The sequence below is a fragment of the Pangasianodon hypophthalmus genome, chromosome 24 (genome assembly GCF_027358585.1).
Source record: "Pangasianodon hypophthalmus isolate fPanHyp1 chromosome 24, fPanHyp1.pri, whole genome shotgun sequence".
Classification (NCBI taxonomy): Eukaryota; Metazoa; Chordata; class Actinopteri; order Siluriformes; family Pangasiidae; genus Pangasianodon; species Pangasianodon hypophthalmus.
The window spans coordinates 13769940-13784192 of NC_069733.1; the positions used below are offsets into that span (position 1 = coordinate 13769940).

Sequence of the window (14253 nt, forward strand, 5' to 3'; positions counted from 1 at the left end):
AAATCAAGTATTTGCTAATCAAAATTAGGCCATTTTCCAAATGCAAACTTTTGAGTTTTGACAAATTTAAATGTTCAGTGCTCTTTGATAAAAAAAATGTGTCTAGTTTGGCCAGGGATGCCTGGATACCCTGTGGAATGAGCAAATTTCCACAGTTTTGACGAGCTGAACCATTACATAATGAGATGTGGGCGTTAACAAAAGAACCGCATAAAAATAATGACCGTGGAGGATTTTACAAGCTGTAATTCTCTCTTTTTTGAACATATCTTACCATCCAAAGTCAGTTTAGTCATCTTTATCTCAGAACATTGATATCATTTGTACAATATAAATTTTTTCTTTTCTTTTTATTTCTTCCAAGAATCATTTTCAAGCCATGTTTTGAATACAGTGATTTACCAAGTATTGTTTTAATGCAAATTACTTGATTTGCTTCACTTGTTGTCATGGCCTGGAATCTAGGGTCCAGACAAGCAGCATTTTGGTGCTGGAACTGAGCTAATTTTACAGCCAACCAGCAGCTTTTTTGTCACTGAAATGAGTAAAGCAGTTCTAGGTTAGCAGGCTCCAAAACGATCACCTTAGTCATAAGAAAAAAGGGCTATTAGCCAGTTGGAATCACTGGGAAGTTGTCAGTGTTACATAGTTTTGTTTAACTGAAAGGATTCTATAAGCTAAAGCCATCTATGGTTGTAGAAGGTTACTGTATGAAATAATTATTATATGAATTATTATGCTTCTCCTTGTGTGTTTTGTCTCCATAGTTGACCTCTGCCCTGCAGAGGCACCCCGAGCTGCTAAACGCCTCGGACAGTGAGCTGTTAGAAAGTCTGATGCAGGAGAATTTCACCCTGCCAAACATCAGCACGCTGCTGGAGCAGCTTGACACCATCGACAACGCCGCCTGCGGCTGGATCCAGTTCATGTCAAAGGTCTTATTCAAGCTTCTCATTACTTTTTTGCAGTTAACACAGTCTCAACTTGTTTCCCAGACGTTCCACAGCATTAAAAAAATTGTGTCATTCCTTAATAATTAAAAAATTGTTAGTATTTGCATGTTTCTAGGGTATAAGAGGAAAAAAACATTCAGGATGTACTGTTATTGGACAATAATCAATCGAGTCGCAGCAAACCACCCCATGATTGATTATTTTCCTATTACTGCACACACTGTTGTGTTTTATTCCTTACATAATCCAGAACATCTCTTCAGTCTTGAATGTTTTATCCATTTATTTTTATTAGCAGTTTTCATGGAGCAGCATCATTTTTTATATAAGAAAATTGTTTCTCGTTTATGTTTTAGGTGAGTGTGGATATATTCAAAGGCTTCCCGGATGAGGAGAGCATCGTAAACTACACTCTGAACCAGGCCTACCATGATAATGTCTCCGTATTTGCCAGTGAGTGAAAGGCTTTTCTTGTACAAATCCATTCTTCTGCTCTTCCCGAGACTGTATTGCTAGCTGCATTAGTGGGAGTATAACAGCATGCTGTAGTGACTACATGTGCTGTCCGTATAGGTGTTATTTTCCAGACCAATAAGGATGGCTCGCTGCCTCCTCATGTACAGTATAAGATCAGGCAGAACTCCAGCTTCACTGAGAAAACTAATGAGATCCGACGTGCTTACTGGCGCCCGGGACCCAACACTGGCGGCAGGTTCTACTTCCTCTACGGCTTTGTGTGGATCCAAGGTAGAGATATGAAGCCTTTAAACTGTGATACGATACAATGAACAGCTTTCACTACATCAGGCAACTGACATCTCAAGCAAATGTATTTTCTAAATTTCTAACTTGTGCTTTTTGTTCCTGATGAAGACATTGTAAGCTTGGTGATTTTATTGGCAAAGGAATGAATATTTTTTTGCAGACTTTTCACATTGTTTCTGCAATTTGTACTGAAGCAAAGGACTGTACAAAACCATAAGTAGAGCAATAAATCATCTGCTCATGTAATGCCCATGGAGGAGCAGACTGCCATGGAGATATAAATAAATTTTGTTTTTGTTTTATTCAGAATGGAGTGTGTTCTGGTAAACTGCTTACCTGGTTAAGCTAAGCTTGGAACACCCATGAATTTGCAGGTGGAAAGTGTCGCATCAGCGACTTTTAACACTGCATCATATTTTATATTTTATGTAGGAGCTTAAAAAAACCAACAAGAGCATATCTTTTTCATCATCGCACCCAATGTAGTGGTTTTAAAGGAATAATTTCACACAAGTTTCACAGTTTTGCACTTAAAAATGTAGCTCAGCCATACAATTGGTTTAGTGTTTGATGGTTTCTTCTTTAGTTTCACACTCAAGCTGTGAGGTGTGGACATATTTCTCACCCACAATCTTAAAACGTCCTTCAAATCATATCCAGTTTTTCAGTGACACCCCACAGATTTGATGATGTCTATAACACAGTATGACTATGAAAATGAACAGTAACGTGGGGTTTGATGATTGTGTAAACAATCCAAGAATTGTAGTCATAGTCCATAGCATGAGTTAAAGCACAGGCAGTCAGGGTTATCAGAAGAATATCCGTAATCATACACGGTAACACAGGAACACAGAATATAAACACAGGAAAAAATAGCTTGGATACAAGAAAACATGATACAGTTGGCAAGACTTTGCAAGGAGGAACAAACACATAGGGGTATTACAAACTAAACAAGAGTTAACACCAAACAGGTGAACACAATAGAGGAAGAAACCAATGATATGACAGGGGCGGAGACATTACCAAAACGAAAATGCATAAACCAAAGCACTCGGAGAACTAATGCAGTGGTTGCTACACTGTGCACTGAGAGTGGGATTTTTTGTGACATGAACAAAATTTCACCATGTAGGAAAAAACTGTGAAGTTAGACCTCCAGAGAGCTTAAAAATGTACACTCACAGATTCTTTGGATAGGCAAGAGTTTTTAACTTCCTGAAAAGGCTTTACCCTTTTTGGTAGCTAAAACATTTAAGGGTTCCTCCCAGAGAGACCCCTTTCTAATAGTGTCTAATATTCTCTAGTTAGTCTGTCTGGGGCAACATTTAAAGGCTCAACGTAGAAGCCTAGAGCATATTTCCTCTCTCTGAAGATGTTCTAATACCAGCCAGATTAAGGCCAGATTAAGGAGAACCAACTCTAATCTAGAAGGCTAGAGTCATTCAAAAATTCTTGAAAACCATTTTTTCTGTATGTGTTAAGTTTTACTTTAAATGTAAATTTTGGAAATAAAAAGACTGTTCTTGTTATTTTATCATGTAAGTAGCCATACACTCATTTTGAACGTTTGATTTATGTACTGTTGGATGTTTAATTAACTCTATATAAGAATGTCTGTAACTCTAGTGTGTAGTGTGTTAACTCTATATAAGAAATTCTGTAACGCTAGTGTGTTGTGTTACCTTAGATATGATGGAGAGAGCAATCATTAACACTTTTGTTGGACATGATGTTGTGGAGCCCGGAAATTATGTGCAGATGTTCCCCTACCCCTGCTACACCAGGGATGAGTGAGTCTGTCTTCATTTTTTATCTTTCTTAGCGTTCTCTCACTTCAGCCATCATTAGAGAAATCTGAGTGGATTGGTGGTGTAAATGCTGTCTGAGGACAGTGAAAGTGTGAAGTTGAACGTGTTGATGATGCTGACACTTGTTATAGCAATTACAGATTTGGTATTATGATAATCTAAAATTTCAAGATAGTACTACTGCTTGCTAAGCTATGTTCATGTTTGCAGTTTCCTGTTTGTGATTGAGCACATGATGCCTCTGTGTATGGTAATCTCCTGGGTTTATTCAGTGGCCATGATGATCCAACACATAGTGGCCGAGAAAGAGCATCGGCTCAAAGAGGTGAGCAGCGAGAGTTTTAGAAAGGCCTTTTTGTTCCTCATGTTCTTATGACAGCCAGATCATTTGTATATGTTATTAAGACTGATCATAGTGGTGGGAACGTAAGACTTATTCCCACGCCCAAAGTCTTCGAAATGAATTTGACTCATGAGAAAAGTGCAAGTGCGTGGAAAGGAAGTGTGTGTGTTTCATTGCTTGTAGAACAGAAGTGCTTTCATATATGACAATTTCTCTGAATGCTCAGTTCCTGCGCCACACTTGCAGATACTTTTGTGTGCATGCAAAACACTGTAGCTTGTGTCCTTTTTTAGTGATCACACTCGCTGATACTACTGTGTGTGTTCAGGTCGGCTGCCCACACACTCTCTGATAAAGATACTGTTTAAATGCCATAGAAGAAAGGATTTGGACTGAGGAAAAGGGAAGATTAGTGAAAATTGGTGTGACCTTTCAGATCTGATGGAATCTGAGAGATTTGAATTGCTTGAAAAGTGATGCTGAACTGTTGCTTGGTAGAAAATGATGTAATCTATTATTCTAATGTCTCTTAACCGGCAATAAAAAAACAAGCATACATGGGTGTATAGTAATTGTCTGGTGTCCACATACTTTTGGCCATATAGTGTATGTAGCTAGCTGCATAACTATCTAGATCACAAATAACACTTAAAAGTCATTGTTTAGCCGTGGGTATCATTTGCTTGTGGGTTCAGACTTTAGCTGCAAACAAGCAATCGCATTCCAAGCTAATTCTCCAAATTCAACCAATTTAAGCATTGTTACATTTCTTGTTGGGCAATCAGGTGTGTAAGTGCTTAAGTGGGAGAAAAGCACAGCTACTAGGATTTGGAGAGAGCTTTAACGAGCTTCACAGCAGCTTTAAACAGCTGTATTCTTAAATCATCCAACAAAGAATTATTTGTTGTTTTTGATAAATGATTGCTGGTAGTGGATTCCAACTTTTAGATCCTGCTGTTTATACTGATATAAATATTGATTATTTATTGATATATTAATGGCTGCTTATGATGATGATGATTCCTCTCAGGTGATGAAGATGATGGGTTTAAATAATGCTGTGCACTGGGTGGCCTGGTTCATCACTGGCTTTGTGCAGCTCTCCATATCAGTGACAGCACTGACAGCCATATTAAAGTACGGCCGAGTGCTCCTCCACAGCGACCCCTTCATCATCTGGCTCTTCCTCACTGTATACGCCATCGCCACCATCATGTTCTGGTAACGTATCATGCTGTAGCTAACGATATTGTTTCTTCTTCCGTTGGCAATTTGCAAGCTGGGCCATTTTATTCAAGTTAAAGGTGGAGTCAGTAATGATTGTAATATTAGTTTCTTCTCTCATTTTGTCAGTTTCATTAAAAATCTGCTTGGAAGAGAAACTCTCATCTCTGTGGTGCCTCAAGCTCTGAAAATGGGAGAAAAACAATAAACAATGGGGACCACCAACATCCAACCAATCAGCTCAAGGAGGTGTCTCTATTTGGCTGTCAGTCACGTTGCCCATGAAAACAGAAAGCTCTGCCTCTTTCACTAACATTAAGTTGGTGCATGTGTTTTGAGGGCATGGCTTTGTAGAGATCACTGACAAGCGGGACTGTGTTTGTTTTGCCATTATCAAAAGACTATACGTTTAACTAAGCTAAGAAATTAAAAAACCACAAACGATATTTGCAAAATAATTCTCCTAATGACATTATGCCACCAGGAAGTACGGGAATATGGAAAAGTAGTTTGTTCGGATGAATGATCTCTTCTCTTTTCTGTCTCCTAGTTTTCTAGTGTCAGTAATCTACTCCAAAGCCAAACTGGCCTCAGCATGTGGTGGGATTATCTATTTCTTGAGTTACGTTCCCTACATGTACGTGGCCATCAGAGAAGAAGTGGCCCATGACAAGATCACAGCCTTTGAGAAGTGTATTGCGGTAGGAAACTTCCACATGCCACATGCTCATCTTTAACATACACTACATGGTGTTGTAGAATGAAATGTCTTTTGAACCTGGCAGTAGAAGCTGAGTTGCCATCTGTCCCTCTGTTCTTATGTGACTTCCTCTCTTCCTGCAGTCTCTGATGTCCACCACTGCTTTTGGCCTTGGCTCAAAGTACTTTGCTTTGTACGAGGTGGCCGGTGTGGGCATCCAGTGGCGCACCATCAACCAGTCACCGGTAGAGGGCGATGATTTTAACCTGCTGTTGTCCATGGTCATGCTGATCATCGACGCCACTGTGTACGGCGTGCTCACCTGGTACATAGAGGCCGTGCATCCAGGTGAACCATGACACAGCTATTACTGAGCAAGGTTGACTTTATTGGCTACATCTACATACAGTTGTTTTTCTGAGAAGAATATCTCTGTAGAGTGGAGCAGCCTGTGAGTGGGCAGGGAAACTCCAAGTGGGTGTGGTAACTGCTGCAAGTAGGCGGGGTTTGGTGTGAATGGACACGCCAGCACATTGGGTTAATATATTGTTTGAGGAAGTACCCCTGTTTAACGGGTCCATAATGTGACCTTACAAAAGGACCTTTGAGGAATTTGGTGTTTACTTATCTAGCTATCTACGTTATGTTCACACTATAGTATTCAGCTACTGTAGTAACACACTATCATGGTAACACCAGCATACGTATGTAATACCTTAATTAATACTTCGTTTTATATAGAGAGCTAGCTACATTTAAGAATTATATTATGGACCTTGTAACTCTAGCTAGCTTATTTAATAGCAAACTATAGCAAACTTACTAACTTTAGCAGACATTTTCCAAATTTTTTTAAAGATTAACAAATAGTTTAAAAAAGTGCATCTCAGTCTGGCATATAAATGTGGTAGCTGTGATATCACACAGCTAAATCCCACTCCTGCCCACTCCTGCAGATATTTTTGTTTGTTTCTGCTTGTGATATTTTCTGGTTCTATTTCTCAAATTAAAAATAAATTTTTAATTTAAACTGGAGCAATGCTAAAGAGGTAAAGCAGTTACTTGGGATTAATGACATGTCAGAGTCAAATATTCTACCATCTAAATGAACTTGACCTTTTTTTTGACCCCAAGCTTTATGACTGACTGCCTCTTCTGAAAGTAAAAACTGTCTCTGTTCCTTCAGAGATATACACTGGGTCTGTCTCACTTTCCCTGATACTCTTCTCATTCTGTAGGAATGTACGGGCTTCCCCGCCCTTGGTACTTCCCCTTGCAGAAGTCCTATTGGCTGGGCAGTGGACGGATTGAGACCTGGGAGTGGCCATGGGGCAGCAGTGCCAGGCTCAGCGTGATGGAAGAGGATCAGGCCTGCGCCATGGAGCACAGACGCTCAGGTACTGCTGTCATACCTCATTTCAGATCAATTTTCAGATTATAGAGTGGCACCTGAATGACAACTATAGAACTCAGTCTGAGTTTCATATCTGTGTGATGCCCCCAGAGGAAACCCGTGGAATAGAAGAGGAACCCAGTCACTTACCTCTGGTGGTCTGCATAGACAAGCTCACCAAAGTCTACAAGACGGGCAGCAAGCTGGCTCTCAACAAGCTGAGCTTAAATCTGCATGAAAACCAGGTTGTCTCCTTCCTGGGACACAACGGAGCCGGCAAGACCACCACTATGTGAGAGAGAGAAATATGTGTGTGTTAAACTGTGTGTGTCATGACCATGATGCCAGCCACCTGCGTCACTACTGTATGAGCTGTCAGTCTCAGACAGCTGAAAATGAGAACGTCTCCCATTTTTTTTAGATTTGGGTGCTCATTATAGATCAGGATTTTGTCTCTCCAGTGCTAACAGTCACAAGCATCTGGACATGGGGTGCTGAGATTGTGTCACCAGTTTAGACAAGTTGTTGAGGAAATGTGGGTAGCAACTTATATTGGTTTTGTTTGAGTGCAAGACTGGAAAAAAAATATATCCTACATCAATAACCATTGATTCTGCTTTAATAGCCCTATTAGGAAGTCTAAAGGGAGGAAAATTTAATAGATAAATGGAAACATTTAATGAATGTCCCTTAAAGATTCAACTGTTAGTCAGCTAGCTTAAATCTACTCAGCTAGCTTAAAACTTTGACTAGCTAGCACTTAGTTAACTGACTAACGTTCTCTATGTCTAAAACACATTAAAAGTCACTGTTCCTCTGAGTATATTTCAGATGTTTTATAAAGTTTAAGGGGATCAAAGTTTACCAGCTAAATGAAGTTTGATGAATGTCACCTAAATATTTATTTACTCAGCTAGTTAGCTAGTGTAATTCTCTAACTATACCTATAAAATAGAGTATAGAAAGTAAACATCTCACCTGTAAGCCTTAGGACTTGAAGGAAGTCTTAATAATTAATCAGTTCTGCAAGAAGAACAATATGAAATGTGTTTGCTTTATTCAGGAATGTTGGACTATGGCCATTCTATTTTTTTTACAAAAAAAAATTGAGGAGTAATTTGGCAGAAAATTGCCTACTAGAGGGCAATGCTGATCTAATGTTTACAGAAATTGCCATAAGTACATTTAGACATTAATGTCCATTGACGGCATTGAAGGCAGAGACTAGAACCAAAAATAGGGTTCCATTTAGCCTCTTTTAGGGTACCTCTCCAATCCACCAAACTGTCATTGCTGTATGTTTGATCTCCAGGTCGATCCTTACGGGACTGTTCCCCCCCACCTCGGGCTCGGCCACGATATACGGCCACGACATCCGCACGGAGATGGAGCGCATCCGGCAGAACCTGGGCATGTGCCCGCAGCACAACGTTCTCTTCGACAAGCTGACTGTTGAGGAGCACCTGTGGTTTTACTCACGCCTGAAGGGCATGGCTGAAGAGGACATCCGTAAAGAGATGGATAAGTGAGTGCCCTTCCCCAATCATTTTCTGAACTATTATAATTTTCTAATAATATTAGCTACTTCAGCTACCTAGCTAGCATGTTATTGGTTATCATGCTATCTTGTAATAATTTGCATACGTGTAGGACCAAATTCCAAATTCATCTGTAATAATTCCTGAATTCTTGATTCCTACTGTTTACGGCAGCATCGTGGGAATGTCTAGCTATGTCTCAAATTGCGCACTTTGTAACATTTTAGTGAAAGTAGCATGTATTTACAGTTGGAAATTCGGTGAGATGTGGTGTACTATTAATACTCCGATGTTGTACTAAAACTGCAGAGACATAAAGTTGAAACTACGGACATTTTTGGTACTTGTTAGTCACAGCTCACTTTACGTAGTGGAAGGGGCGGAGCCACCAGATGGCACTGCGGTTTAAATTCTGCTGAAAGGCTGATGCACCAGCAAAACTGCCACTACATTGTGGATGAAATTTGAAAGCAAAAAGTTCATGCTGACCCTTTTTGGGTTTTAAAATTGAAGGCTGTTCATGTGAAGGTTCTTTAGGTGTGTCTCATCGACGATGACCACTCTATAATTTGCCGTATTCATTTGTGCAAAATGTTACTTCCCTATGAAAATGAGGTACTACATATTCTACAGTCCATAGTGTATAGTATGTAGTGCACAGTACACAAATACACAGTTAGTTAGCTTTAGAAGTGTGAGGGTGTGTGTACTCAGCATGATGTTAAACATGGAAAATCTATAATCTGAAATCTATAATGTATAACAGCATGTCCCAAAGTGTTTTATTCCTCTTATATCACAGAAATTTGCCCATGCTAACATTTTTTACTTATTAAAGTACGGCATATCTTACTTTTTATCTGTTTATAGTTACATTTAATGTTGGAATGTCCACAAAACAAGTTAGTGCATAGTACATCATTTGAGAAGCAGGTTGTGTTCAGCGACTTCAGTATATGTAGATGGGTATATATGCGTAAACTACTGAATGGAAACTAGAAAAAGATAAATCCAATACAGAAATTAACCAATCACAGGACAAAGGCAAAGCCTAGCAATAAAACAAGAGCATGTGCTGCTGTTGCCATGGGAACCATGACGCAAAGTGGGGAGGGTGAGATCATGACAGTTTCTTCATTGTCCTGTTGCGTGATATTTGTGTTGCATCACTGGTGTTTATTTTCTGTCTTCTACGTGCAGGATGATTGAGGATCTGGAGTTGTCTAATAAACGCCACTGCCTGGTGCAGACGCTTTCAGGAGGCATGAAGAGGAAGCTGTCAGTGGCTATAGCGTTCGTGGGTGGTTCTCGGGCTGTGATTCTGGATGAGCCCACAGCTGGAGTGGACCCGTACGCCCGCCGTGCCATATGGGACCTCATCCTCAAATATAAACAAGGTTAGAACGAGCACTGCTGTAATTCTGCGTAGTATTTAGCAGAGGGTTTCTCTCTGACCTACACCATCTTTATCTCAGTTATTAGAATTTATGGAAATGTACACACAGTCTCTCTGCTTGCTTAGAGATCCTCCTGATGGCAGATGCAGTATTTTTGCACAGGTGGAAGCGATAATTAATAGATGGAGGAAATGTGACAGGTGTATATTATAACTTTTTTTTATTGAGCAATTCTCAGGCATTGCATATGCAGCATGAGCGCTGTCAGCTTTGCTGGATATAAAACAGGCAAAGAAATTTTATTGAAAGTTTATTATGAGAAATGCGAAGGAAGTGAAAACAGAAGCATGAACTGAACTATTTCTGCCTCAAGTATTTAATGACAGACATATCAGACATGAACCCAATGTTGGTAATATAAAAATGAGTTTTTAGAAAAGATGGAAACCTTTAGTAATCTTTAGTAAAATCTTAAAATAGGTATTTAACCTGCAGAATGTCAAAAGTAAAGAATAAAACACTTGAGATTGTGTTGTTATAGGAAAATAATCAGTGATGGGGTGTTGTGAGAAGTATGTGCGAGGTAGCTGTTACCCTCCAGAAGTTGAATATTTCCCTATAATAGCATGCCCCGAAGTGTTTTATTCCTATTATACCACAGAAATTTGCCAGCACTAACATTTTTTTTATTAAAGGATGACATGTCTTACATTTTATCATTTTATAGATAGATATAGATACAAAAACGTCCTCTGTCCTGAAGACTTTGCCGTGCCTGAAAACTTAAAGTTACAGCTTTACCTCTGACTTTCACAAAGTGCTGACACTGGAGACTCCTTCCAGAAATTCTAAATAACATCTCAGAGAAAACGTCACCATATTAAGAATGACACTTTCAAAATCCATTTATCTTATTTTTAGAATCAACTGAGTGTGTGTGCATGAATGGGTTTATCTGTGTGTGCATGAATGGGTTTGTCTAACTGAGTGTGTTTGTTTGTGTGTGTGTGTGTGTGTGTGTGTGTGTGTGTGTGTGCGTGTATGAACAGGCCGGACCATCCTCCTCTCCACACACCACATGGACGAGGCTGACCTTCTAGGTGATCGCATCGCCATCATCTCCCACGGGAAGCTCAAGTGCTGTGGCTCACCTCTCTTCCTCAAGAGCACCTACGGAGACGGATATAAGCTCACACTTGTGAAGAAGCAAAGTGACTCTAATCCTGCAGGTGAGAATTGTGTGTGAGACTGTGTGTTTCCTCAACTGTCTGTTGCTTTGACACACATCTAAAGTGTTTTTAGAGACTTTGTTTCCATCTTATTTAACATAACATGACTGACATTGCCTATTTTAATTTACAGAATAAATTACCCTTTATTACCCTTAGATGAAACACAAAAGCACAAATATGACCCAGGCAAAAAATTTAACCTGATCCCCTTACTCTATCTTGTCCATCATTGACCAGGGACCACTGTAGCAGTGGTTCTTAAAGTGGGGTCCGGAGAACCCCAGGGGATTGTGAAGAACATTCTAAAAAACAGTGGGTTAAGCCATGGGTGGAAATCATTCAAATGTCAACTTGGACCTAATGTGTTCTGTCGATGGAAAATTCAGGAATAAAAAGCACTGTGGAGCTAATAAATAGACAAAATATTGTTTACACAGTTAAATAAAGTTCATGAAATCAAGCTGTACTGGGCCCTTGGAATTTATTTTAAAGTTAAAGGAGTCCATGCACTGAGAAAGAGACGTGGCTGTCACAGAGAGTGTGTGTAATGCTGGTATGAGTGTATTAGACATGTATTAGACTTGTGCTTTCCCTAATCAACTAGCAGGTAAATGGATATTCTTGGACGTTTCTTTCTTTCAGCTTGCACATTTCAGCTTAAAATCCTTGTCTTTGTTTGTTCACAGATCAGTCGAGCATGCCCCCATCCTCATCCCTGTCCCTGTGCTCAGAGACCAGAGTGACTCAGTTTATCCGACAGTATGTAGCCTCCTGCCTGCTGGTGTCCGACTCCAACACTGAGCTGTCCTACATCCTGCCATCTGAGGCTGTCAGGAAGGGCTGCTTCGAGAGGCTGTTTCAGGTAAACACACCCACACAGACACTAGTAATTTCAAAAAGAATTATTAAAGACCATTAGTTTTAAAATTGGACTCTTTGGTATATGAACAGTACTCAGCCAGCACTGAATTAACAGTGAGTTTCCTTCTGCCAGGCTCTGGAGCAGAGTTTGGACAGTCTGGCTCTCACTAGCTTTGGAGTGATGGACACCACACTGGAGGAGGTCTTTCTAAAAGTGTCGGAGGAAGATCTGTCACTTGAGAACAGTGATGCAGGTGAGAGAGGGGATGAAAAGATGTTACAACACTATGAACTCACCAGCTACTTTAATAGGAACAACCATACACATGCACATTCATGCAAATATCCGATCGGCCAATCACGTGACAGTAGTGCAATACATAAAATCATGCAGATACAGGTCAAGAGCTTCAGTTAATGTTCATATCAAACATTAAAATGGGAAAAAATGTGTATTTCAGAAACTGCTGATCTCTTGAGCACAACAGTCCATAGAGTTTACACAGAATAGAACAAAAAACAAACCAAAAAATATCCATTGAGCAGCAGTTCCATGGGTGGAAATGCCCTGTTGATGAGAGAGGTCAGAGGAGAATGACCAGACTGGTTTGAGCTGCCAGAATGGCTAGAGAAACTCTAATAATCACTCTTTACAACCACACTGAGCAGAAAAGCATCTCTGAATGCACAGCACATCTAACCTTGAGGTGGATCAGCTACAACAGCAGATGACCACACCAGGTTTCACTCCTGTCAGCCAAGAACAGGAATCTGAGGCTACAGTAGGCAAAGGTTCACCGAAACTGTAGAGCTGAAGATTGGAAAAAGGCCAGACACAGTTTTATATAGAAGGAAACCAAAAAAAAAAAACAAACATGTCTCTTTGTATACTGTTTCTCAGTGAAGTCTGTAAGCTGTAAGTTTATCTGTCCTGCCTTCATACACATGATTCACTCTTCTGATCTCTTTCTCTTATAGATATGAAGAGCTCCCCAGGCGGGGCGTCAGTTGGGAAGTCTTCCTCCCTTTTGTCAGCGCAGCAGTGTGACGGCGCTCCGCTTGGTGCTGTGACCCGGCCTGAAGTGGAGATGAGCAATATGGTGATGAGCTCAAGGCTGAGCTCCAGTCAGGCCTCGCTGCACTCAAATTCCTCTGTGGGCTCAGTGAGAGGTGATGAAGGAGGACCATACTCTGACTTCTACGGTGAATACTACCCACTGTTTAATAATCCCCAGGACCTGGACTCAGCCAGCCTTAGAGGTGGGCATCTTCTTGTAATAATATTATAGTAATGTTTTTTTGCTGGCTTACAGTGCACCAAGAGTTAATGTGGCTAAGGGCCTAACTAATAGGACTAAGTCCCTGTAGTTAAAACAAAATATGCAGTGTGAGGATTTTGGGAATTGTCAAGATCTAATGTTTGTTTGCTGTGGCTGCAATAATTCACTACGGACAAAGTGGATTAACATAGAAATAAATGACTAGATTTCATTTAATCTACCCAGTAATCACTTAATTTGTGAACTAGCTATCCAGGTTTCTAGCAAGCTTTGTATTTACATGGTGGGGGGGGTTAGCATCATGCACACACGTTCACACATTTATTCATGCCCCGGCGGGAATTTAATGTAGCCAATTCACCTATCGGCATGTTTTTGGGAGGTGGGAAGAAACCAGATCACTTGGAGGAAACACACATGAATATCGATTTTGTTTTTATTGCACAGGGTTCATTGCCATTTATGTCCAAGAAGTAATTTGTGAAAGGTTTTAGTTTCTGACATTGTTTCTCACAAGGTGCTTTGATGCTAGGCGTGCCTGGGCTTGTTGGCTCTAGTCTGTTGAAGTTAATCTTGTTAGATATTAGAAATTCTCAGTTATCATGTTCATATCATATCTTCATGCTTTTGTCAGTTTCTGCGTTCTAGATTTAAAATTTACAATGCTGGTTAGTTCAGCAAAACATTACACATTGTTTCCATTTAGATAGAAAAGTTTCATAGGTTAAAATATGGTGCTCTAACAGGAATCAT

The 14253-nt window shown here is 40.0% G+C and overlaps 1 protein-coding gene across 1 annotated transcript in view; it reads left to right on the top strand.

The window, feature by feature from the left end:
* The window catches only part of abca2 (ATP-binding cassette, sub-family A (ABC1), member 2), a 75610-nt gene that overhangs the window by 45049 nt on the left and 16308 nt on the right, over positions 1-14253 (top strand). Inside the window, exons 12-27 of the mRNA XM_053228731.1 lie at positions 768-935; positions 1310-1406; positions 1527-1700; positions 3412-3514; positions 3743-3857; positions 4906-5096; positions 5650-5800; positions 5943-6147; positions 7038-7196; positions 7304-7484; positions 8505-8717; positions 9931-10127; positions 11177-11356; positions 12046-12221; positions 12354-12474; positions 13199-13480. Coding sequence (XP_053084706.1) covers positions 768-935; positions 1310-1406; positions 1527-1700; positions 3412-3514; positions 3743-3857; positions 4906-5096; positions 5650-5800; positions 5943-6147; positions 7038-7196; positions 7304-7484; positions 8505-8717; positions 9931-10127; positions 11177-11356; positions 12046-12221; positions 12354-12474; positions 13199-13480 — 2713 coding nt within the window. The remainder of the gene's footprint in view (positions 1-767; positions 936-1309; positions 1407-1526; positions 1701-3411; positions 3515-3742; positions 3858-4905; positions 5097-5649; positions 5801-5942; positions 6148-7037; positions 7197-7303; positions 7485-8504; positions 8718-9930; positions 10128-11176; positions 11357-12045; positions 12222-12353; positions 12475-13198; positions 13481-14253) is intronic.